This window comes from Macrotis lagotis, chromosome 8 (genome assembly GCF_037893015.1).
Source record: "Macrotis lagotis isolate mMagLag1 chromosome 8, bilby.v1.9.chrom.fasta, whole genome shotgun sequence".
Lineage (NCBI taxonomy): Eukaryota > Metazoa > Chordata > Mammalia > Peramelemorphia > Peramelidae > Macrotis > Macrotis lagotis.
Genome location: NC_133665.1, coordinates 164,187,349 through 164,211,554, shown reverse-complemented (window position 1 = coordinate 164,211,554; position 24,206 = coordinate 164,187,349). Strand labels below are relative to the sequence as shown.

General features: G+C 36.4%; 1 protein-coding gene across 1 annotated transcript in view; it reads right to left on the bottom strand.

Annotated features, from left to right (window-relative positions):
• Window positions 1-1,643: 1,643 nt before the first annotated feature.
• LOC141495014 (chemokine-like protein TAFA-4) overlaps window positions 1,644-24,206 on the bottom strand; it is a 124,778-nt gene continuing 102,215 nt past the window's right edge. Inside the window, exons 4-5 of the mRNA XM_074196085.1 lie at window positions 9,792-9,916; window positions 1,644-2,054 (exon numbers count right to left, since the gene is read on the bottom strand). Of these exons, the coding sequence (XP_074052186.1) occupies window positions 2,043-2,054; window positions 9,792-9,916 (137 nt within the window). The 3' untranslated portion in view covers window positions 1,644-2,042. The remainder of the gene's footprint in view (window positions 2,055-9,791; window positions 9,917-24,206) is intronic.

Below are 24,206 nucleotides of genomic sequence, written 5' to 3'. Positions count from 1 at the left end.
TGACTACTAATACTAATCTTCTCTCTCCGCCATATCATTGGGAAATAAAAAAATTTATCTTTGCTAAAAATATGGTTCTGAAGATTGCCCTCTCTTTTTTCCAGTTCACTAAATATCCAGAGCTAGGACTAGTGGCAAATGACTATAATCCCAACTAACTTGGAGTCAGAAGCTAGTACATCTCAAATTCAAGAATTCTAAGCTTCAATAAACCATGTCTGCAGTAAGTTCAGTATTCATATCATGAGAGGTGCAGAGAGAGAGGAAGAATAGGTTGCCTAATGAAGGGTGAATCAACCCCAAAAGGGAAGTCCAAAGTTTTCATACCAATCAGTACAAGGATCAGTCTGTGAGTAGGCCCTACATTTCCAGTTTAGATATGATAGAAAGATGCAATCTTTTTTTTAAAAAAATGCAAAATCTATGACATTTGAGAACACATACACTCATCTCTAGTCAAAAATAATCACACATACTTCAAACATCAGCAGAAAGGTTTTTTGGTTTTGTTTTGTTTTACTTATTAACTAATACAATATCTACCAGGATCCTAAGAGTAGGAAACGATAAAATTAAAATACAGACTCCTAAAAAACAGTGAATCCACACAGCAGGTTTTCTGCTACCGACTTTGATCATTCTACAGGAGTAAAATTGACTTTTAATTGTCATTGTTATAAACAGAATTCCGTTATTGGTGCTACTGCTCAGAAACTTGAAAGAATGTATACAATGGACTAAATTAGTGCAACAAAGTATAAGTTTTTGGCATTTCAGAAGATATTAAGAAAAACTATTGCCATGGTATTGGAGTAGTGTGTACATATTCATAACCACTATGCTCCTGGCAACTGGGTCAACAGCCATTCATCAACACATTTGCATTACTGTATTTTGGTCTATTTTGAGACATCTGAATTTCAAAACAATAAAGCTAGGGGAAAAGCAATTCAAGTTTCACTTCTTTTGACAGTTACATTTCTAGAAACAAGATGAATAATGCACTGATGGAGAAAACAAAGGAAGGAACATCTAAGGTTGATAGGAAATAATTAACTCCTTCCTAAAAGTGGGCATTTTAAACAATTAGTTATGTTAAAGAATCGAATACAGAATTTTTGTAACTACCATAAACTGGATCAAGGGAAGAGCATTCTTTTTCATCTAAACAGAGATATTTTTGAATTTTAAATAACGTCTTCAAACATAGTTGAAAGCCTGAAAATCTAAGCAAAACTTTCTCTTTTTGAATATCTGTCCTTAACAGGGATCTCATTCACAAAATATAGGACTAGAGATGTTGCACTACTAACTAGCTATTTCACATTCAGAAGTCAATGCCTGAAGAATAATTCAAACTCAATTATTTGTCTATTTAACAAATAGTTGCTAAAACAGTCAGTCTTTTCCCAACAACATGTCAAAATCTGCAATGATGAGGGAAATTACACATATTTTAACCAAAATATAAAGTTCACTGATGCTAAAAGTTCATAAAATTCACTTCGCCTATTTCATTGTTTAAAACCCATAAAACTCACTGACAACATGCTTCCCTAGCACCTTCCTTTAAGTCCATTGGGTACTTGGGTAAGTTTCAGCCCAAGCCAATGCACTGTATACTGGGGGGGGGGGGGGGGGAATACATATACATACATTAAGGACAGCTGTGGGTTATTTCAAAATCATTTCTTCTTGAAAGTCAAAATAATCACTTTTATGAAAGAAGCAACTTGCTTTCAAACTTGCTTAGTTAGGTCTGACCCACTTTGGAGAATTTCTTGAAAACTTGTAATCCTTGAGAATCCAAAATGAGTTGTTTAAGAGATAAATTCAGTTTGCTTAAATTTGTGTGATGCTGAATAAGAAATATCCTCAAAAGCAAGTGGTGCTAGATCAGGTAGGAGATGCTGCCATCTAAGATGCCCTTTTGGAGATTCAAATTCCTCAAGTCCAAGAGAATCTTCGTTGAAAAGGTCTATGTGATCGTCTGAGTGAGCATGTGTTCTTCTCACCAACAATAAAATATAGCTAATTCTGGGCTACCGGGTGACCTACAACAAAGGAAATAACAAAGTGGTGAATTGCATGCAAAACTCACTTTAGAAGAGACCATAGCAATTATTAAAACAAAAATGCAATGCAAGCACTGAATGTACCTATAGGGAGTCTGGACTTATGTCCTTGGGCACTAAATTTTAGATGGGGCTGACTGTATTTACAATGTTGAAACATTAAAACACCTGAGCTTAGCACTTAGCAAGAGTAGAACATTAAAATAAAATTGGCAAGTTCATAATACTTCCTCAAGATACCCTTCCCTCTAGCCTGGAGGGATTTGCATGAACTGATGCTGAGTGAGATGAACAGAACCAGAAGAACATTGTGCACCCTAACAGCAACCCTAACTGTGATGGACACGCTTATTTCATCAGTGCAACAATCAGGGACAATTTGGGGTTGTCTGAAATGGAGAATACCATCTGTATCCAGAGAAAGAACCATGGAGTTTGAACAAAGACCAAGGACTATTCCCTTTAATTTAGGGGGGGAAAATCTGACATCTTATTGTCTGATCTTGCTAACTCTTCTATTTTATATTTTCTTCCTTAAGGATATGATTTCTCTCTCATCACATTCAATTTGGATCAATGTACAACATGGAAACAATGTAAAGACTGACAAATTGCTTGTGGGGGGGCTGGAATTGTAAAACCCAAATTAAATAAAATCTTTTATTTAAAAAAAGGGGAGAATAGGAAAAAAAAGATACCCTTCCCTCTCTGTCCCAAAATCTTTGTCAAAACCACTGCCATGTGCTATCTCATCTGCTCCTTCTGAATTTGTCTTTTAAAGGTAGTCTGAGAGCTGATTTTGTGCTAATTACACTGATTAAATCTTGAGAATTTTGACCCAGATTCAAAAATGAATTCAAAAAGTATACTGTGTAATATGTTTGAATTTGTGGGAAATTATTTTAAATTCCTACTTTGATATTTATTAAGATGAAGAAGTTAGCTTGGGTTTCTGAAAACTATGCCAATGAAGTACAAGTTCAGGCAAGTTCCAAAGACAATAAATGCAATTCAACATTTATTATGTATAAACTTTACGCTAGGCTCTACGGATATAAAGTTTAAAAATTAAATCATCTCCTTTTCAAGATCTTCTGTTCTGGGGCGGCTAGGTGGTGTAGTGGATAAAAGCACTGGCCTTGGAGTCAGGAGTACCTGGGTTCAAATATGGTCTCAGACACTTAATAATTGCCTAGCTGTGTGGCCTTGGGCAAGCCACTTAATCCTGTTTGCCTTGAAAAAAAAATATCTTCTGTTCTATGGGGGAGTTTAAAGTATACATGCAGATATGTACAACACAAGTTAGGATGAACCTGGGAAAAAGTAGAGGTCTAAAAAATTGCCCTGGGAGAATTCAAGAAGGAAAAAAAAAACTCATTTGGAAAAGTTTTCAAAAATGGATCTGGTTATACAAAGGTTAGCATCTTCAGGACAGCCTTCAACAGAAAGATTAACATAGCAAATCATAAATCTAAACCATTCCAACAACCATTTATTAAGCACCTACTGTGTGCCAGATCTGCTGTCAAGGATGTCATAATCTACTGGTCCAGTCACAAAGCTATAGAGGGGTTGCCATTTGTCATTTGGGCACACACTAATGGAATCACAGACATTTCAAAGAACTTTTCAAAGTTTCTTTCAAAGAATTGGAAAGTATAATTGGCTTTTCCTTGTAAGAAACTGACTCAGACCCAACTAGTTTGGTTTGTGAGTGTTCAAACCTATCAAATGGTCACTGCGGTCAGAGAATCACAGATCTAGAGTTGACAGGGATCTTGGTGATCATTTCATCCTTCTCTCAATTTACACAAAAGGAAACAGTTCCAAGGAAAGAAAGTGATTTGCTCAAGGTTAAAAGAGTAGTAAGGGACAGAATCAGGATTTAAACTCAATTCTTTTACTCCAAATTCAGATAATTGGCTTTTGATTGTCTGCTACTATGAGAAGCCACATGATGGAATTATTCTAAATTTCTTCTCTCTCTAAGACCATATTTATGTTCATAGTTTGGTATGAATGTTCTAATACAGGACTGAAACTCTCTCAAATAAAATCATCAACCCTGTATTTGTGTATTATGAAGAAGTTCTAAGTTGCTCTGGATTACAGGCACTCACAACCCATCAAGTCATTTCATGCATGCTGAGTTGTCTGTTAATTCCTTCAAGATGGGTTCTCATAATTATTGAATAAAACTATGAAGCATAGATAGTTCAATAGAGCAAAAGAATTTTACTCTGTATTAGTGTTTTAATGCAATGTTCACATTTTTAAATATCTTCCTTTAGAAAACCTCTGATTTTACTGTGGAAGTAAGACCATTAAAAGGCAATAGATGGTTTTTCCTTTATTACTCAGAATAATTAACGACACTTTAAATAAATATTGCAGAAAATCTGCACAGTTTGTACCCAGTTATCCTTTAAAAGCACAATAATAATAGCAAACATTCATATAGTGCTTACAATGTGGCAGGCACTTTACAATTATCTCATTTGATGCTCGCAACAATCCAGGGAAGCAGCTACTAGCACTGTCTTCATTTTACAGATGAAAAAACTCATTGTAAATGGGATTAAGTGACTTGCTCACAGTCACATAACTAGCAAGTGTCTGAAGCCAAACTCAGCTCTTCCTTACCTCAGACCCAGTGCTCTATTCACTGTGCCACTTAATGGCTTCTCCCTTTCTGAAAATATACCAGCAGAGCTGATAGAGGGTTGTTTGTAGGATTGGAGATGAATTAGAAGGCCACTGAGGTCACTTTCAATCCAAAAATTCCATGAAGTGATATATTCAGTGGGGACAAACAAACAAACAAAAGGTTCTACTTCAATACATCCAAATTCAGACAAATTTGTTGTCCCATCATACATATTATTTGATGCAAACTGTTTTGCATCCAATAGTACAGTTGGACTTGTAGTCATCTTTTAGAACCCTGCTCATAAAGGATTAAATTTTTTTAAAGGACCAAAACTTTTCACTGACTCATAGCATAATTAATAAGATATCATGGCTTCACCCAATGACATTAAATAAAAACAGAACCATTCAATGCAGTCAAAATCATAAAACTCAAAGTCACATATTTGTGTCATTTGACATTGAAAAATCAAGGGACCTTAGAAACCACTTAGCTCAATATTTTCATTTTTTCTTTGTTTTTTAGGTTTTTGCAAGGCAAATGGGGTCAGGTAATCATTAAATGTGGAGGCCCGATTTGAACTGAGCTACTCCTGACTTCAGGGCCAGTGCTCTATCCATTGCACCATCCAGCCACCCCACAATATCTTCATTTTAAAGAGGAGGAAACAGGTCAGGTGAGTGCCAAATCCAAAGTCACCCAAGAGGCCATTAGGAAATTTTGGGTCATTTAAAAAAAAAGATATATTGGAGGTAGTTACGTGGCACAGTGAATAGAGCACTGGCCCTGGAGTCAGGAGGACTGAGTTCAAATCCAGCCTCAGACACTTAATAATTATCCAGCTGTGTGACCTTGAGCAAGCCACTTAACCCCATTGCCTTGCAAAAAAAAACTAAAAAAAAAAGTTATATCACCTATCCAGAACAACTGAGAAAGCTGCAGATCACAAAACTGCATTTCCAGAAAAAGATGTATGATTTTTCTAGGTATACAAAACCAGATGAGTAAAACATCAGAAAGAATATGCTAGAAAAGAACTGAAAAGTAAAGGGTATGTCCATCAATTGACAAATTGCTGAACAAATGATCATATTTGAATATATGGAATACTACATTCCATAAAAAGTGATAACTTCAGAAAATCCTGGGGAAACTTGAATCTATTGGTAAAAAGTAAAGTGGACAGAACCAGTACTATTTCTCCAATAACATCGTAAAGAAAAACACTTTGAAATTCTGAAGAGCTCTAATTGATGGAATGACAAACTGATAAGAAAGCAGGCTACACCTGCTGTCTCAGAGAGAGGTACTGGACTCGATACAAAAGGAGACACATCATACCCTTTGACCCAGCAATACCACTACTGGTTCTATACCCTGAAGAGATGATGAAAAAGGGTAAAAACATTACTTGTACAAAAATATTTATAGCAGCCCTGTTTGTGGTGGCAAAGAATTGGAAATCCAGTAAATGTCCTTCAATTGGGGAATGGCTTAGCAAACTGTGGTATATGTATGTCATGGAACACTATTGTTCTATTAGAAACCAGGAGGGACAGGATTTCAGGGAAGCCTGGAGGGATGTGCATGAACTGATGCTGAGTGAGATGAGCAGAACCAGAAAAGCACTGTACACCCTAACAGCAACATGGAAGTGATGTTCAACCTTGAAGGACTTGCTCATTCTATCAGTGCAACAATCAGGAACAATTTGGGGCTGTCTGCAAAGGAGAATGCCATCTGTATCCAGATAAGGAGCCGTGGAGTTTGAACAAAATTCAAGGACTATTCCCTTTAATTTAGAAAAAAACATATATCTTATTGTCTGATCTTGTTACCTCTTAGACTTCTCTTCTCTTCTCTAAGGATATGATTTCTCTCTCATCACACCCAATTTGGATCAAGGTACAACATGGAAACAAAGTAAAGACTGACAGAGTGCTTTCCATGGTGGGGTGTGGGGGGAGGGAAGCAAGATTGGGGGAAAATTGTAAAACTCAAATAATATCTTTAGTAAAAATAAATTAAAAAACAAAAGGAGACACATTCTGGCTGATATGGAATTATTTTTCTTGTCTATGTATATTAGATACAAGACTATTATACTTATTAGATTTTTTTTTCTTTCTCTATTTTTTGTTTGTTTGTTTTTTTAGGTTTTTTTCAAGGCAAATGGGGGTTAAGTGGCTTGCCCAAGGCCACACAGCTAGGTAATTATTAAGTATCTGAGACCGGATTTGAACCCAGGTACTCCTGACTCCAGGGCCGGTGCTTTATCCACTACGCCACCTAGCCGCCCCCTTCTTTCTCTATTTAAAAAACAATTTTTGGAAGTGAAGATGAGAGGAAAAGGAGGACTAGCAATTGAATTCCAAGAAAGGAAAAATAGAGGGTCATTAAAGCATTTACACAGAAGGAAACAAAACAAAGGCCAGAAGGAATCACAGATGAACAAGTCAGTTTTGAAAGTTTCATGTTGACTTTGTCATATGTGGGGAAAAAAGGTATATTTAACGAAGATTCACTCTTTTTCTGTCTTGCTTTATATATGGAAATGTATATTTTATTTGATGTTTATTACATAAGAAATAAAAAAAATTTCATTGTTTTTTAAAAGTAAGGATATTCCAAGAAAGTAATCTTTGTCTGGTTATCCTGCATCTAATTGCCACATCTTTGTCTCATTTTCATGATTCTATCGTGTAGCTCCTATTGGCTACATACTTGTTTGTATTTAAATTCAGCATCATGTTCCAATCTGGATGGCTTCCTATAGAAAATTATATATTATTCCTCCTTTGGGCATTTCCTTACTAAATATATTATTCTATCTTTCACCTTAAACTATCTCACACATACACACACACACACACACACACACACACACACACTCTCTCTCTCTCTCTCTCTCTCTCTCTCTCTCTCTCTCTCTCTCTCTCTCTCTCTCTCTCTTTCTCTTTACTATTCTTTATTACCATAGAAAGGGCAACAACCTTGTCACAGTCCCTCAAGCTCCTATTTTAGGAGTCATCCTGGATTTCTCACTCTGTCTCTCACTGCACCCCAGCCTCCACCCAAATCATTACAAAGGTATTCTCTGGAATATACTCCCTCTTTTCTAACACTGCCATCCCTCTGGTGCAGACCCTCATTATCTTACATCCAGACCAATAAAAGTCTGCCGGTGAGTATGTCTGCCTCAAGTCTCTTCTTACCCTGGTCCATACTCTATTCAGTCTATAAAATGATTTTCTAAAGCGTAAGTCTGATCATGTCATCTCCCTACTCAATAAACTTCAGTGGTTTCCTGTCACCTCCAGGATAAAATATATAATTCTCTGGCACTCAATAACTCATAACCTAGCCCATTCCTGCCTTTCCAACCTTCTTATTCCTTACCCCCAAAAATATGCATTTTTTCATTCTGTGACACCACCAGGCTGTCCCATAAAGACACAATCATCTCTTAGCTCTGGGTATTTAATCTGACTAATCCTCAACTCTGATTCTTGATGGTCCCACCTTCTATAGGAAACCTTCCTCAACTCCTTTTCATTGCAGTGCCTTCCCTCTGTTAACTATTTCCTATTCTTCCAGGATGTAGCTCACTTTGAATATAGTACTTTGCATGTTTTCTTCCCAATTAAATTATAAGATCTTTGAGGGCAGGGATTGTCTTCTGCCTCCTTTTGGAGTCCCCCTAGCACTTAGCACAGTGACTGGCACAGAGAAAGTGCTTCATAAATGTTTATTGCTTGATTAATTGATTGAAAATATCAACTAGTTGATATTTCTTTTTTCTGCACAGGAAATATGTCTAGCTAAAGTATCTGGGTTGATGAAAAGGGGCCATGAGTCATTGTTCCTTTTTCTTCAGTACATAGTAGCCTAGGCCATGGAGGTGGACACAGTTACACAGTTTCCTAGATGAGATGAGATGAGTTCTATAAAAGACATAAAATATTTTATATAGTCTAAGTCACACTTCCTTGGATTAATAAAGGAAACAAAATTTTATGACTTCATAACGATCCTCCAGTGGCCCACTACTACAAAGCATTCTTTGTATCACAATAACATAGGGAGCAAAATGATGTGACTATGACTTCTTGGAAGTGCTCCATGAAATGTCACTACTTCAGAATAAATTTAGCAAGTGTAGGCCTTGCTTCCTAGCACATGGGTCCCTAATAACCCTAAGGCATATATAAGCCAATGCACCATAGAGCAATGCCAGGCTATAGAGGAAGGATCTGCTAAGAAACTGAGTTATGCCCATTAATCTTAATCTCCAAAACCCATTTGATTGTATTCCTTGTCTTGTTTTTACTTTTGTGAAAGTACTGATCCATGGTCCCAAAATTCACAGCAAAGGAAAAGTTTATTATTGTCAAGTGAATGTAAGATACTAGATAGAAAAGTATTTAAAGGATTTTTAGATGTCTAATGTATGAGCATCACCAGACATTTAATTGCATATGGTGATAATAATATTCACTAAGGGCCATAGATTCAGAACTGAAGTGGGATCTTAAAGAACCTCATTTTATCAAGAAAACAGAGGGTCAGAGACTGGACAGATGACTTCTCAAATGTCTTCATTCCTCTTCCCCTCTCCTCCCTGCCCCCATTTATTTAAAAATATTGGCTTCTATCACTTGAATCACATTTTCTATCAGATAAACAATGATTTTCTCTTTAAGGAGCATTTCTATTTCAGGGATCCATCTGTATGGGGATATTTGCCATAGTGTTTTGATACATTAGTCTGTCATCCAGGGAACCTCTGCTTTAAATCAGGTTCACAAAAGAAGTGAAATAAATTTAGTAACACTGACTAAAAAACGAGCAACCCTACCAAATCACAGCTCCATAAAATCTGTCGTGAAGGAAGATGCTAGGAAATCTTTTAGTAAAGGCCAGACCATGGGGTGGCAGAACAACCAACATGATCAATATGAAATACAGTTCTCTCTATGTCTAAATTAGAAAACCATGAAAAGTAAATATCATTAATAACTGGATATAACCATTGATTCTGTTTGGAGTTTTTTTCCCATGATTACCTTGGTGGTTTTGACTTTGTTGCCACTGCTGCAAGACCAGCCGGAATAATCTGGAAGTACCTTACAATCCTCTCCATCCAGGCATGGGTTCATATGACACCACCATTTCTGTAGAACAATGGAGGCTGTAAGAGAGAATCCAAGGTACAGGCATTAAAAGGGGCTTTGTTTGCATTGATCCTGAAGGGAAAACAGCACCTTCCTCAATGAATGGGTTGCATAAATATGTCTGTCACAAAGATGAAATATCTGTATTCAAAATTAATCCCCTAATCATGAAGGAGTGTGGGGGGGGAATAAATAGGGAGGAAAAGAAGGAGGAAAGAAGGAAGGAAGGAAGGAAGGAAGGAAGGAAGGAAGGAAGGAAGGAAGGAAGGAAGGAAGGAAGGAAGGAAGGAAGGGAGGGAGGGAGGGAGGGAGGGAGGGAGGGGAGGGAAGGAGGAGGGAGAGGGGAGAGGAAAGGAGGGAGGGAGACAAGGAGGAAGGAAGGGAGGGAGGGAGGAAAGGGAAGAAAGGGAAAAAGAAAAGGAAGGAGGGCAGGAATGTCAAAATTGGGATTGAAAATGATATTGATAGGGTAGAACACTGGCCAGTCTAAATGTGATCAAACTTATTAGGCCTAAAGATTGATCTTATACATGGACTCAAAAAATCAGCTTGAAAAATCAAAGAGAAGTTGCCAGATAGTATTTACCTACAAGTGCAATTAGCCTTGGGATACATGGGTTTAAATAGGCCAACTGGGGTTCTATTCATTCAGCCTGAACTGAATAATCTCATGGGGGAAAGATTAAAAGTCTTCATTAACTGCTTCTATTCTACATCATTTATTTAGAAATGTTGACTTTTGTCTCCTGAATGGTATTCTGAAAATATTAAATTTAAGGGGTATTTCTATTTTAGGGAAATTGGTTCTCCTTCTGAGGGTTGCTGACCCATCATGAGATGTCTCTGAGGACAGAGCAGCAATGATGACCCTGGATCTATCTCAGTGGACTACGTTTAAAAAAAAAAGTAGTGGTCAACACCAGCAAGGGAAGAGTTCTGATGTTCTCTGCCCTGGTCTTCCTTTCTGGGCACCTCATTTTAGGAATAATGTTGATAAGCTAGAAAGTTGAAACTGGTTGAAGGAACTGAAGATACTGAGCCAGGAGAAGGGAAGACATGGCTGGTAGAGGGATACGGTAGCTACATTACTTGACTTGGAGTAGATCTCCACTGACATTCTTTCCACTTTGAAGATTCTGTGATGCCATGCCCATTTTAGGGAACCTTACGTTGAGGAGATGATTAGCAAATAACAAGGAGCACGATTGAGGCTTAAGCCTAGGTTTAATCAAACTCAGTCCTGAATGCTCTTTCCACTATTCCATAGTTTAAAGATAAGTGATACTAAGCCATGTTTAGTAAGATTTTAGTCTGAATGGAGTAAGCCTTCATCCTTTCCTTACTTTTGTTATCCATAAGCACTGAATTTAGTCATGGAGTAAGGGAAGATTCATCTGCTTGAATAAAAACAACCAGAATTAAGATTCCAGGGTGAGCTGAGTACATATAGTCAACTCCACAAAGCACCTGGGCCCAGCAGCAAACTCATTTCTGAAGTACAAAGACAAAAACACATTAAAAAAATGCCATCCTATCTTCACGTTTCACTTGCTGTTCAGCCATCTGAATAAAACAGAGCCCATTCAGCCACTCTGCCCTAATTCTGATCACTGAGGTGCCACTTGAAGTCAATTATTGAACTGAAACACTCCAAACAAATGGAGAGAGGGAAGCCTGGCACTGGTTGGCTTTCCAACTGCCTTGTGCTAATTAGCTCACCTGCAGAATACTGCCTCAGACTTGCCTCACCAACTACCCAGCTGGCAGCCAGGAGACCTGCTAATGAAATGATTTGTATTTTCAACCTACAAAGCAGGAAATACAACAAGATTTATCACCCAGATATACCAGTGCGGACAAGTGAGGCTCTATTTATGGGATGCTGCCCAAAGAGGAAGCAACACAAAAAGAGGCAACTTGGAGTCAGAAGACAAGGATTCAAATCTTGGGCAAGTCACTGAACTTCTGGAATCTCCCCAGATTCCTCATATGCAAAATAAGGAGGTTGGAATAGGACATCTAAAAGTCCTCTGAGCTCTAGATCTATGGTCCATAAATAATAATTGCAATAATAATAGTAGTAGTAGCCAATAGTTATGTCACAATTGAAGGTTCACAAATGAGTTACAAATGTCAACTCACTTGATCAAGTGTCATTATTATCTTTATTTTATAGATGGAGAAACTGAGGCACAGAGAGATGAAATGACTTGTCCAGGGTTACACAGTTATTAAAAGTCTATGTAGAATTTGAACTCAGGTCATCTTGACTCAAAGTCTGATCCTCTGTGCTATCTAGTTGTTGCAATGAGAGCAGAACATTTCAGTCATGTCAAATATTCTCCCTTGTTTCTTTTTTTTCTCTTCATCCACCCCTGAAAAATAATTTAGAGGAGTTTGCTTTGATACAGTTTTTGTTTTAGGAGGATTCAATCCAACTTGTTTGTACATAAAATCAGCCTGAGTGTGTTTGGTTCCATCTTCTTACAAATATTGATGGTTAGTTTTTCTCATGTTTAAGTTGGATGGCAGTTTTTAATGAATGGGAAAGTTAGTAAAAGATTATAGGAGCTTAGATCTAAAGTTATAAGGAAAATTATAGGCCATTTGGTTCAATCTCTCCATTTCATAGAGTAGGAAACTGAGGTCCAGTGAGGTGACTTGCCCAAGGTTACAAAGAAAGGAATCAGCATGTTCAAGATTTTAAACTGAGAACCCGTAATTTCAAATTCTTGATGCAGTATGAAAATGTTGCTATTTGTGACTTGAGAGTCAGCCCTTTTTCTAACTGTGGAGGCACATTGTCATGGATAAAGTTCTTAATAGATTAAATTCATAGGATCACAGAATAAATCTGAAACCTGATGAACAGAGTTTAGCAAGTTTAACTAAAAAGTGTCATTATCATCCAAGAAGGATGCCTATTGGAAAGATTTCCTGCTTTTTGAAAGACAATGTGGCATAATGGGCATGCAGCTACTTTTGGAATCAAGAAGTCCTTGGTCCAAGTCTTGCATCTGACATGTCCTAAGTAGATGAACCTGAGGAAGTCACTTAACTTCACAGTGACCCCATCTCTTCATGTCATAAGTTCACCTGCTCTTTATTGGTAGTAGTATTGGTCACCAAGAGCCCTCAGTACTGATGAAATTAGATATGGTAAAATAGCTCTGACTATGTTCATCCCCATATAAATGGCAAATACAGGTCAATTCAATCAAAAATCCAGCCCAATACTGTTGGGCAAGCCTATAGGCTTGCTCTTTATAAGACAGTAAATGTTTTGATCTGGTATCCATTAAAATTCTCCTATTATGCTTTCTTCCACTATGAGAGTGTGTGGTCTTGGGTTCCTGAATGGGAACCTAAGATCTTGTAGGTCTTACATATTTGGAAAGATGTTAATCATCCAAAGATCAGTCTAGGTTTAAAGACAGCAGACTTCAACTATAGGAACTCTAGAGAGCAAAGAGATATCAGGAGTAGACAGGAATATATATATATATATATATATATATATATATATATATATATATATATATATATATATATATATATATATCAATGAATGCTTGAACCTGCCCAGGAGAGTTGATTGTTAAGTGTCCAATTGTTCATTTTTACTTTGACAATCAGCAAAATCAACAAATCAGTAATTGATTTATTATTTTACAAATTATCTAGGCTTAAGAAAGTATTGATAATGAAGACTAAACTTAATAGTGAGTTATGGGTACAACATTTTTTTTCCAGTTAACTGGTTGCTAAAACCCTGACCAGTACACTCCTAGATGGACTTCAGAAGAGAGTAGCCACATAAATGAAATCACTTCCTTAAGTATTGAAGTCTTTGATGATTTATCTGTAGTAGTGGTGAGGTAGGGTGATGAGCCAAAGTGGTGAGCCTTATTTAATAGTCAATCATTTAGTCTTATTTGGTCACTCCTACTGTTGATCCATGATCTAGATAGATTTCCTCATACAAATGCTTATTTTTAGTTAAAGAAGTAACTATAACTCTCACTCTTGTTTTAAATTTCCCAGCTCTGGGTCCCCAGATGGAAATAATTGTTTAGCAAAATCCATTAGTGTCAAATCTTTCTTTTTTTTCCTCTAAGAATGCTGTCCCCTTAAGTGCTTCCTCTCAGCTGTATTTCCACTAAGAAAGTATACCCAGACTAGCAAAGACTTGTAGTTAGCAACATTTAGAAAGACAGTGAGTATTGAATAAATATGCCCAGAAGGAAAAGATACAGGTTCCCTTGAAGGAGCCCTGAAAAAAGAAAAGTGATAGTGTATTTTCCCAAAAATAAGATCAGGTCTCATATTAATTTTTGCTCCAAAAGATATATTAGAGCTTATTTTCAGGGGATGTCTAATTTTTTTCTTGTATAACAATCTACAATTATTCATTTATTCATGTACAAAAATATATTTTAAGTATTAATGTCAATAACGTTATTTATATTATCTATTAATATTATTATTTTATAATTCAATATTCCATCATGTATTGCAGCTGATGTACTAAATGAGTCCATCTGACTGACAATCTTAATCGGGGCTTATTTTGGGAGTAGGGCTTATATTATGAGCATCCTGAAAAAAAAATCATACTAGGTCTTATTCTCAGGAGGAAGACAGTAAAAGTAGCAGTTACCATCTAAAGAGTTTCAGGAATAAATCATCTTTTCTGCCACTCCTTGGGCCCTCTCGGTTGAGCCAAATAGTCCTACTACCAGAGTTCTTGCATTCCTTGTACTGTCTCCACATCACTGAACTTTTAGGACCTCCTTTTCTCCAACCAAGCTGGGGTAGTATTGTGATCTTTCAGAAAAAATAAAGCTTCTTAGAGCTGGTTGGCAAAGCCTTCCCATTTTTACTCTGTTTAGACCCTCAATTTTGAGGGCAGCTATCCACCCCAAAGGAAAGATGGTAGATCAGGATCCTCCTGGGAAACTAGTGTCCTTGAAGGCTTCTCACCTTTCCACATTCTTGATACAGATAAACTTTCACATAAACTGGATGTGCAAAATGCTGAGAGATTTAATATTTATTTTTATAAATATTTTATAAATATCAATATTTATCAAATGCTCTACTCTATGTAAAAGTTGGGGAGGAAATTTTAAAATAAAGTGGACCCTGGGTTCAAGTATCTTAGATTTTAACAAATTAAAATATTGATGAATTTGGAGTGAATATTGATTTTTATGAGAGGCAACCCAGTGGCCCCAACCAAGTCTTAAAGATTCTAAATTGCCCAGCTGATGCTGACTTACATGGCTATAAGACCACAGGTTTGAAATAATGCAAAAAAAACCAGATTTCTTTTTAATGTGTTGATTAGTTTTATCCAAAAAAATCTTTACAATTTTTTGCTTTATTTGTATGTTTTGAGGAAAGTGGCTCTCCCTATCTCACACAAATTTGAAGTATGGTGACCAGTCATAGACAGACTGCACTACTGGTAAGTATGGTAGAAATCTGAGCCTATTCTGTTTCCAATGTAGACTGGTCTACCCCCTCCTTAGCAGCCTAGTACCTTCTCACCTCTACCCTCAGGAGCTACCCATATTGGTGTTGAACCAAGTGCTGACATTCAATTAGATCTATAGCAATCCACCAGCTTCCGTCACCCCCCCCCCAAAAAAAGGAATTTGAAATATATAACACTTCTCTTGTTCATGTTATTTTCTTAATTCTTTGCTATAAAGGATCTTTCTCAGGGAAGGGAGAAGAGAAGGAATATGGATGGATGGGGGCATATAGGCAATGTGAAAACAAGAGATATAACTAATTTTCATTTTCACAAGTTGTATTTACATGTCTTTTCAGGAACACAGATTTTCAGAATTGAAAGGAACCTGAGAGGCAATGTGAAAGAATGAATGGATTCTGAATTTAGTATCTCCATGTGACTTTCAGCACATCACATCTTGGGCCTTAGTTTCCTTGTCTGTAAATTGAGAGGAATAGACAAAATGTCCTCTTAGTTTTTTCCAAATGTAAATCTTTGATCTGATGTTTCAAGGTCACCTGGTTCAACCCATATCAGAACAAGAATCCAAATGGTCATCCTGCCCTTGCCTGAAGACTTCTAGTGAGGAAAGGTAAATCAATCAGTCAATCAATAAATATTCTATGCTAAGCACTGAGGATAAAAAGAAAAGTCAAAGTCCCTACCCTCAAAGAGCTCACAATCTATTAGAAGAAAAATGCCAACAGAACATATCCCACTCCTATCCCCAGAAAGCCCATTCCACTTCCATATCCCTCTTATAATCAATAAATTTTCTTTGTCAATCTTGTTCAATCATTCAGTTGTGTCTGACTCTTTATCCCCCTGTGAACCAAAGAGCACATGCCTCTTTTGTCCTCATTATCTCCCAAAGTCTGTCCAAGTTCATATTCTTTGTTTCCATAACACTATCTGGCTATTTAATCCCTTGCCATTCCATTCTCCTTGCTTTCCATCTTTCCCAACTTTAAGGGTTTTTTCCCCAATGAATCCTGCGTTCTCATTATGTAGCTAAAGTATTTAAGCTCTAACTTCAATATTTGGAACTTCCAGAGAATAATCTGAAGTAGTTTCTTTAAGTATTGACAGATTTGACCTCCTTGCTGCTGTCCAAGGGACTCTCAATCCAAAAGTGTTGATTCTTCAGCACTTTGCTTTTCTAATAGTCCAAGTCTCATAGCCACACACTGCTACTGGAAAAACCACAATTTTGACCATGTAGTTCAGGCAAGATGGTGTCTCTGCTTTTTAATGTGCCATCCAGATTTGCCATTTGTTCAAATTTGTCCAAGGATAAAACATCATTTAATTTCATGACAGCAGTTACCATCTGCAGTGATCTTGGAGCCCAAGAATATAAAATCTTACCCAGCTTCCCCTGATGGGACCAGTTGCCAAGATCTTAGTTTTGTTCTGTTTTGTTTTTATATTAAGCTTTAAGCCAGTTTTTATACTTGATTTTTTTACCCTCAACAAGAGATTCCTTAATTCTTCTTCACTTTCTGCCAGATGTCTCTCTCTCTCTCTCTCTCTCTCTCTCTCTCTATATATATATATATATATATATATATATATATATATATGTGTGTGTGTGTGTGTGTGTGTGTGTGTGTGTGTGTGTATGTATATATATATGTATATGAAATTATTGATATTTCTCCTAGGAACCTTAATTCAAGCTTTTTTGTTCATCCAATCTGGAATTTCACATGATGGACTCTACATAAAAGTTAAATAAATAAGATGACAATATATAGATAGCCTTGTCATACGTCTTATCCAATCTTAAATGAATCAATAATTCCATATACTAACAGTTGCTTCCTGATCCATATATACAGTTTTTTGGTAGACAAATAAAATGATCTCTTTGAAGACTTGTCACATTTTGTTGTGATCTACATAGTCAAAGATTTTAGTATAATCTATGAAGTAGAAATAGATGTATTTTTGGAACTCTCTTTCTTTCTCCGTAACTCAATAAATGTTGGCAATTTGGTCTATAGTACCTCTGCCTTTTGAAAACCAGCATTGCTCTTCTAGTCACTCTTGGCTCACAAATCGATGGAACCTAGCTTGCAGAATTTTATGCATAACCTTACTGGCATGTGAGATAAATGCAATTATTTAGTAGTTTGAACATTTTTTTGGTGTTGCCCTTCTTTAGAATTGCGATATCCAATGACCATTGTTCTGGTTTCCAAATTTGTTGGCATATTGAGAGGAGCATTTAACACTATCATCTTTCAGGGTTTAAAGTGGCTCAGCTGGAATTTCATTACTCTGCTGTTAGCAGAGCTAGCTTCCTAAGGGCCACCTTGACTTCATCATCTAGGAATGTCTAGCTCTAGATCAGTACCCATAACATTGTGGATGTTCATGATGTTAATATCCAGTATATCTTTTGGTGTATTCTTGCTATATTTTTCTAATCTCGTCTACTTCCATTAACCCCTTACCATTTTTGTCTTTTACCATGCTCATTTTTGCATGAAACTGTCCCTTGATATCTCTAATTTTCTCAAAGATATCTCTTGCCTTTCCCATTCTACTGTTTTTTCCTCTATTTGCATTGCTAATTTAAGAAAAACCCTCCTTATCTTTGCTTATTCTTCCCTGGAATTTTACATTCAGTTGAATTCATCTTTCCCTTTTTCCTTTCCTTTTCACTTTCCTTCTTTCCTCTACTATTTGTAAAGTCTCATAAAATAGCCATTTTACTTTTTCTTGTTTTTCTTTCCTTTCAGAATGTTTTTGTTTCTGTCTCCTGTACAATGTTTCAAATCTCTATCCATAGTTCTTCAAAACTAACCCTTTAAATCTATTTATAATCTCCATTTCATATTCATAAGGAATGTTATTCAAATCAAACCTATATGATCTGATGATTTTCCCTAGTTTCTTCAACTGAAATCTGAAATTTTGCAACAAAAAGCTCATGATCTGCACCATGGTAAGCTCCAGGAACTGTTTTAAACTAGTTATATAGAGTTTTGAGTGCAAAGTAAATAAATATTCAGTCTGATTTCTATAATGACCATTTGGTGATGTCTATATATAGGATCACCTTTTAGATTATTAAAAAAAGTGTTTGTTATGAGCAGAATGATATCTCTATGGCATCCCTTTTATTATTTAGTACTGCACATGGGGTTTTCTTGTCAAAAATATTGAGGTGGTTTGTCATTTAATTCTCCAATGAATCACCTTTTGTCAGAATTCTCCACTATGACCTGTACATCTTGGGTAACCCTGCATGGCATAGCTCATGGTTTAATTGAGCTACACAAGCCCTTCCACCATGACAAGGCAGTGATCCTTACATCAAACCTAAAAATTGTCTCTCTCCAATTTTATCTCCTAAGGCACAGAACATATTAAATCATCTGGGCTTGAATTAATGGAACAATTAGGCTAAGAAAATTTTAGAAGCAATATTGCCATAGAAAGTTGTTATCATTGAGTCACCACAACCCATTTGGCATTTTCTTGGCAGAGATATTGGAGCAATTGGTCATTTCTTTTTCCACTTCATTTTAGAGATGAGAAATTGAGACAAACAGGTTTAAAGTAACTTGAGCAGGGTCACACAGTAAGATTTGAACTCATGAAGATGAGTCCTTCTGATTTCAAGCCTAAGGCTCTACTCACCATGCCACCCAGCTGCCATGGAGAAAGAAAGATCTAAGAAGAACCATGAGCACCAAAAAATAAAGGTTTCTTCTCAGTGAAGAAGTGAATCTAGAATTTTTCTGCTATATTTGATCTTTTTAACCATGAAAATGTCAATTCACAAATTTAAGCTATGGAAGTCAGGGCAGGGCTATGAAGTGAGACAAAGAACCAAAAGTAGAAATCTATTCTAACGGTCTCAGAGAACATATGGATCCTTAACACAGTCTTCTCTACAGGAAAATTAATGTGTAGGAGATACATTTTTCTTTCATTTTGCAAAATACTGCACAGTGTTTCAAATGAGAACATCTATTAGTTTCTGTTCTAAAAATGCCTTTGTTAACAATCAAGAAGTTCTTAATTTTACAAAGTTACTACAGCTGCTTCACATAAAAATTTGGAGCACAGAGGGAAAGGACGCCTTCATTGGCAACCCATGCTATCACATGGTAATGAACTTCCTCTTTTGCAAGCCTCAAATTCTAAAAACCCTATGCATTCTGCATTACCTGTGAAAAGCCTGATCCTTGGTGTGGCATCTCAGGTCATTATTTTTCCAGGTAAAATATTAATAGGTATTGGTCTGGCCTGTTTGCATTCCTCAACCCTTCTTCCTAACATACATATATATATATATATATATATATATATATATATATATATATATATATATATATCCCATTAAAGGAAAAAATATGTATTTCTTGGGGTACTTGGGCTGTTATACTTTTAAATTAGCCTAAGTAAGAACAGGGCTCACATCTGGAGATTTAGTTTCTCAAATGTTGATTTAGCTTAATTATGTTTACATAGAATTAGGGCTTAACTAAAAATTACCTTTTTACACTGAAAATACAGACAAGAAGATTAAGTGATATCTAAATGGTATATATCTCTCATGGAAGTAGAAATTGTTACAGTAATACCTTTCCAGATGTTAATGTATTTTGTGTTTTATTGTTTTTGCCTGGATTACAGTTATTCCAAGTTTCACCAATTGAGCTATTTATTAACTGTAGAAGCAAGTAGTGAAAATTTCTGCAAGACACATTACATGGGGTTTTTTTTCAGTTGTTTTCCAATAATGTCTAACTCTTTGTGACCCCATTTGGGGTTTTCTTAACAAAGATACTAGAATATTTTGACATTTTCTTCTCCAGTTGGATTTTTTGATGAGGAAACTAAGGCAAATAGGATGAAGTGACTTTCCCCAGGTCGCAAAGGTAAAAAGTGTTTGAGACCTGATTTGAACTCAAAAGAAAAATTAGTCTTCCTAGTCCGGTACTCTACACACTATGGCAACAACTAAGCTGCCTTACCTTGCATGCTATAAGAAAAGAAAGGGGAAACAGAGTAGGTAGTGAATATTATGTGAGCCTGGGATCTCAGGGAAGATCTGTGTTCAAATTCCTCCTCTGACCTTTCCCAGCTGTAAGACCGTAAAAAAGTTAATCAGCATGACCCCACTACCCATAAAATGAAAAACTGAAACCTCACAGAGATGATAGGAGGATAAAAAGGGAAAGCAGAAGAAAAAAGAAAGAATAATAATTTTTCCAAAATAGTTTTTAAAAAAGAAAAAATATGGGATCTGCCCACTCTTACTCAAATAATGCAAAAATAAAAACCATGCAGAATGAGAATCCAAAAACAACTCAGGCTAACACAATGGTTTAATTACAATAAGATGAAGCTGAAGAAAAAAAGGGGAAACTGTAAAACTTTATGCTTATATTCAAAAAAATCGATTTCACAAGTATATGATGGGAGAGACATGTATAGATTTCAGTTCATTCAATAAGGGATCTGGAAGTAGAAGGTCTTAAAATGAAAAAAAAATAGATGCATCACAGCACCCTGGAAAAAAAGCTATGAATTTTGGTTCAAATTGTCTCTGCTTTGTACAAGCTTGGTGATCTTGGGATAGAGCAACAGAACCTGGACTTAAGATGACCTGCGTTCAAATTTGGCCTTAGGTACCTAATAGCTGGGTGACCTTAAGCATATCACTTAACCTTGTTTGCCTCAATTTCCTCATCTGTAAAAGAACTGGAGAAGTAAATGGCAAACCACTCCAGCACCTTTATCAAGAAAGCTCCAAATGGGATGAAGATTTGAAAACAACTTGAACAAAAACCATGAGAAAAGGCAATATTAGACAAATCATCTTTTTGCCTCATGGGCCTCAGATTCTTCATCTATAAAATGAAGAGGTTGGCTAAGATAATTTCTAATAATCCTCCCAGCCCTAGACCTGTGATCTTCTGAATACTTTAATGTGGCAAATAAGAAAACTAATTTAAGAGGCATCTAGGTAGCACAGTGGAGAGGGCACCAGCCCTGGAGGCAGGAGGACTTGAGATCAAATGTGACCACAGAAACCTAGCTGTGTGACCTTAGGCAAGTCACTTAACCCCATTGCCTTGCCACCCCCCCCAAAAAAAACAAAAAAAATAATAAAACTAATTTATTCCTAGGCTTCATTAAGAGAAGGCAATGTCTTAACTAACACTACGAAAGTTGCATTTTGCCCTGGTCAAAGCATGTATAGTAACTTGTGCTCCCCTCTAGATAGCATTGTTCAGGAAGGATTTTAAGGTGTGAACTTGGTAACTAGAGGGATGGTGATGCTCTTGACATAGATATCCATCTAGAAATGCAGTACATTTGTGAGGGAAAGATAATGAATTCTGTTTCAATCTCCACCCTGATGAGATACCCACAGGTTAACCAATGGACCTTTGGTGATAGAAGCTTAGAACTCAGGAGAGAAGACTAATAAAAGCTCTGGGAGGTATCAGCTAAGAAATTATTGTAAAATCCATGAGAGTAGATAAGATCATCAAAATAGGGAAGGCAGAAGAGATGAGAGCCTAGGAAAGAGTTTTGGTGCAACACTCTCACAGTTAGGTGATTGCCCATTAGCAAACAATAGTGAAGAGTGGCCAGACAGGCAGGAGGAGAATCGAGAGAGAGCAATGTCACAAACACTGAAAAAGTTGAATAAATATTCTGTGAGTCTGGGATCAGGGAAGCTCTGTGTTCAAATTCCTCCTCTGACCTTTCCCAGTTGTAAACCTCAAAAAAGTTAATCAGTAGGACCCCACTACCCACAAAATGAAAAGCTGAAAGCTCACAGAAATGATAAGAGGATAAAAAGGAAAAGTACAAGAAAAAAGTAAGAATATTAATTTTTCCAAAATAGTTTTTGGGGAGTCAATGATGCCAAATACTGAAGTCAAAAACGATGAGGATTGATAGGTGCTAGGCCATTTCAGTCACATGTGACTCTTCATTACTCATTTGAGATTTTTTTTGGCAAAGATATCTTACAGAGGAGGAAACTAAGTCAAAGAGGGTTAAGTGTCTTGTCCAGATTCCCTCAATTACTACTGAGACCAGATTTGATTCAGGTCTTCTTGACTCCAGGACCAGTGGCCTACTTACTGTGCCACCTAGCTGAATCGATAAGACTATCAATTTTTGATAAAAAAAAAAGTTTAAAGAAATACTGACAAACCTTAGTTTTTCTGTAAATTTGATATGACCTGACTAATGGAAATATGTTAAACATATCCATGCACAACAGATTTCTCACTGCCATGGGAAGGGGACAGGAAAAGAGGGTGGAAGAAAAATGGGAAACTCAAGTTTGCAAAAGGATGAATGTCGAAAATGATCTTTGCAAGTAATTGGGAAAAAATCATTTTTTTATAAAAAATTTGACATGAACCACAATATACTGCTATATAGGTGGTACCCTACATTCTTAACTAAGGTGAATCCCAAAACTCTGAGTATAAAAGCTAGTTGTCATTGGAAAGAAAAAATAAAATGTGCTTTTTAAAAAGCTATTCAGTACTTACATCCATAAACTACCTTATTAATCTCATCTTTAAAACAATTCAAATCCTTGTAACAAAAGATAAGATATTTCATTAAGCATTTACTTTGAGAAAATGAATTAAGCTGATTTTGCATCCTGAAGTCATTTTGTTTTATCAAAGGGGCCATTCAGTGTCATCTATGTAGTCTCATGTTTTAATAAATGTCTAGATTGCATTCCCCATCACAAAGAATAGTACCAATGTAACATTCCTTGACACCCAATCAAATTCAACATAAGTTTATTCATTTCCTACCATGTTTGTAGAACTGTGTTGGTCTCTGAGGGAATTTTGAAGTTTAGATAAGATACAGCCCCTGAGCTCATGGCCCCTGCACTAATGAAGATTACTTACAGCCTAGTGAGGGACACCACACATACACAGAAAGCAAAAATACACAATATTATCTGTTTATGGCCTAATGAATTACCAAACAAAAATACTAGGTGAGGTCCAAGGAGTAGATAATCCTAACTAGACAGATCATGGAAGATTTTATGGGAATGGGAAACTTGAGATGGTCTTTAATGTTTAGGTAGGAATCCACTGAATAGGTAGAATGTTGCAGACATAGGGAAGAAAGTGAGGAAATGTTGAAAAGCTATGATGGTGCTTTGAAGATAAAGCATAGCCCAATTTTTCTGGAGGATAGAATAGATGGAAGAGAGTTCTTTGGATATATTTGGTGTCATATGACAGTGGAAAGTCTGGGTTGCAAATGCAATCAAAGCAAAATAGAGATGCATTAGGGAGCAACTGAAGCTCTTTGAGCATGAAGGAGTGATGTAACCAAATTTATATGTTGAAAGATTATTATGACAGTAAATATGTAGTATGATTTTAACATAATGAAGAGGTAGAAAAGAAAGAAAAGTGGCTATAGCAAGGGTCCAAACTGGTTATAATGGTTTTTTTTTATAGTAGGGTTGTAATTGTGGGGTTTTAGAAAGTTGTAGATGAAGGTGAAAGACATTGCAGAGTTGAACTCAATTGATTGGCTATGAAAGGTGATCAAGGAAGAAGGTCAAAGAAAACCCCAAGTTTGCACACATGGGGAGGAGTGTGAAAGTTGATGGCACTGAAAGAAATAGTGAGATCAGGAGAAGAAGCAGGTTTAGGGGGAAAATATTGAACAAAATAGTAGACATGTTGATTTTTAAATTGTCATTGGGATACATGAGTACCTCCATTTTGTGGACACATTATATTCAGTTTAGAAAAATG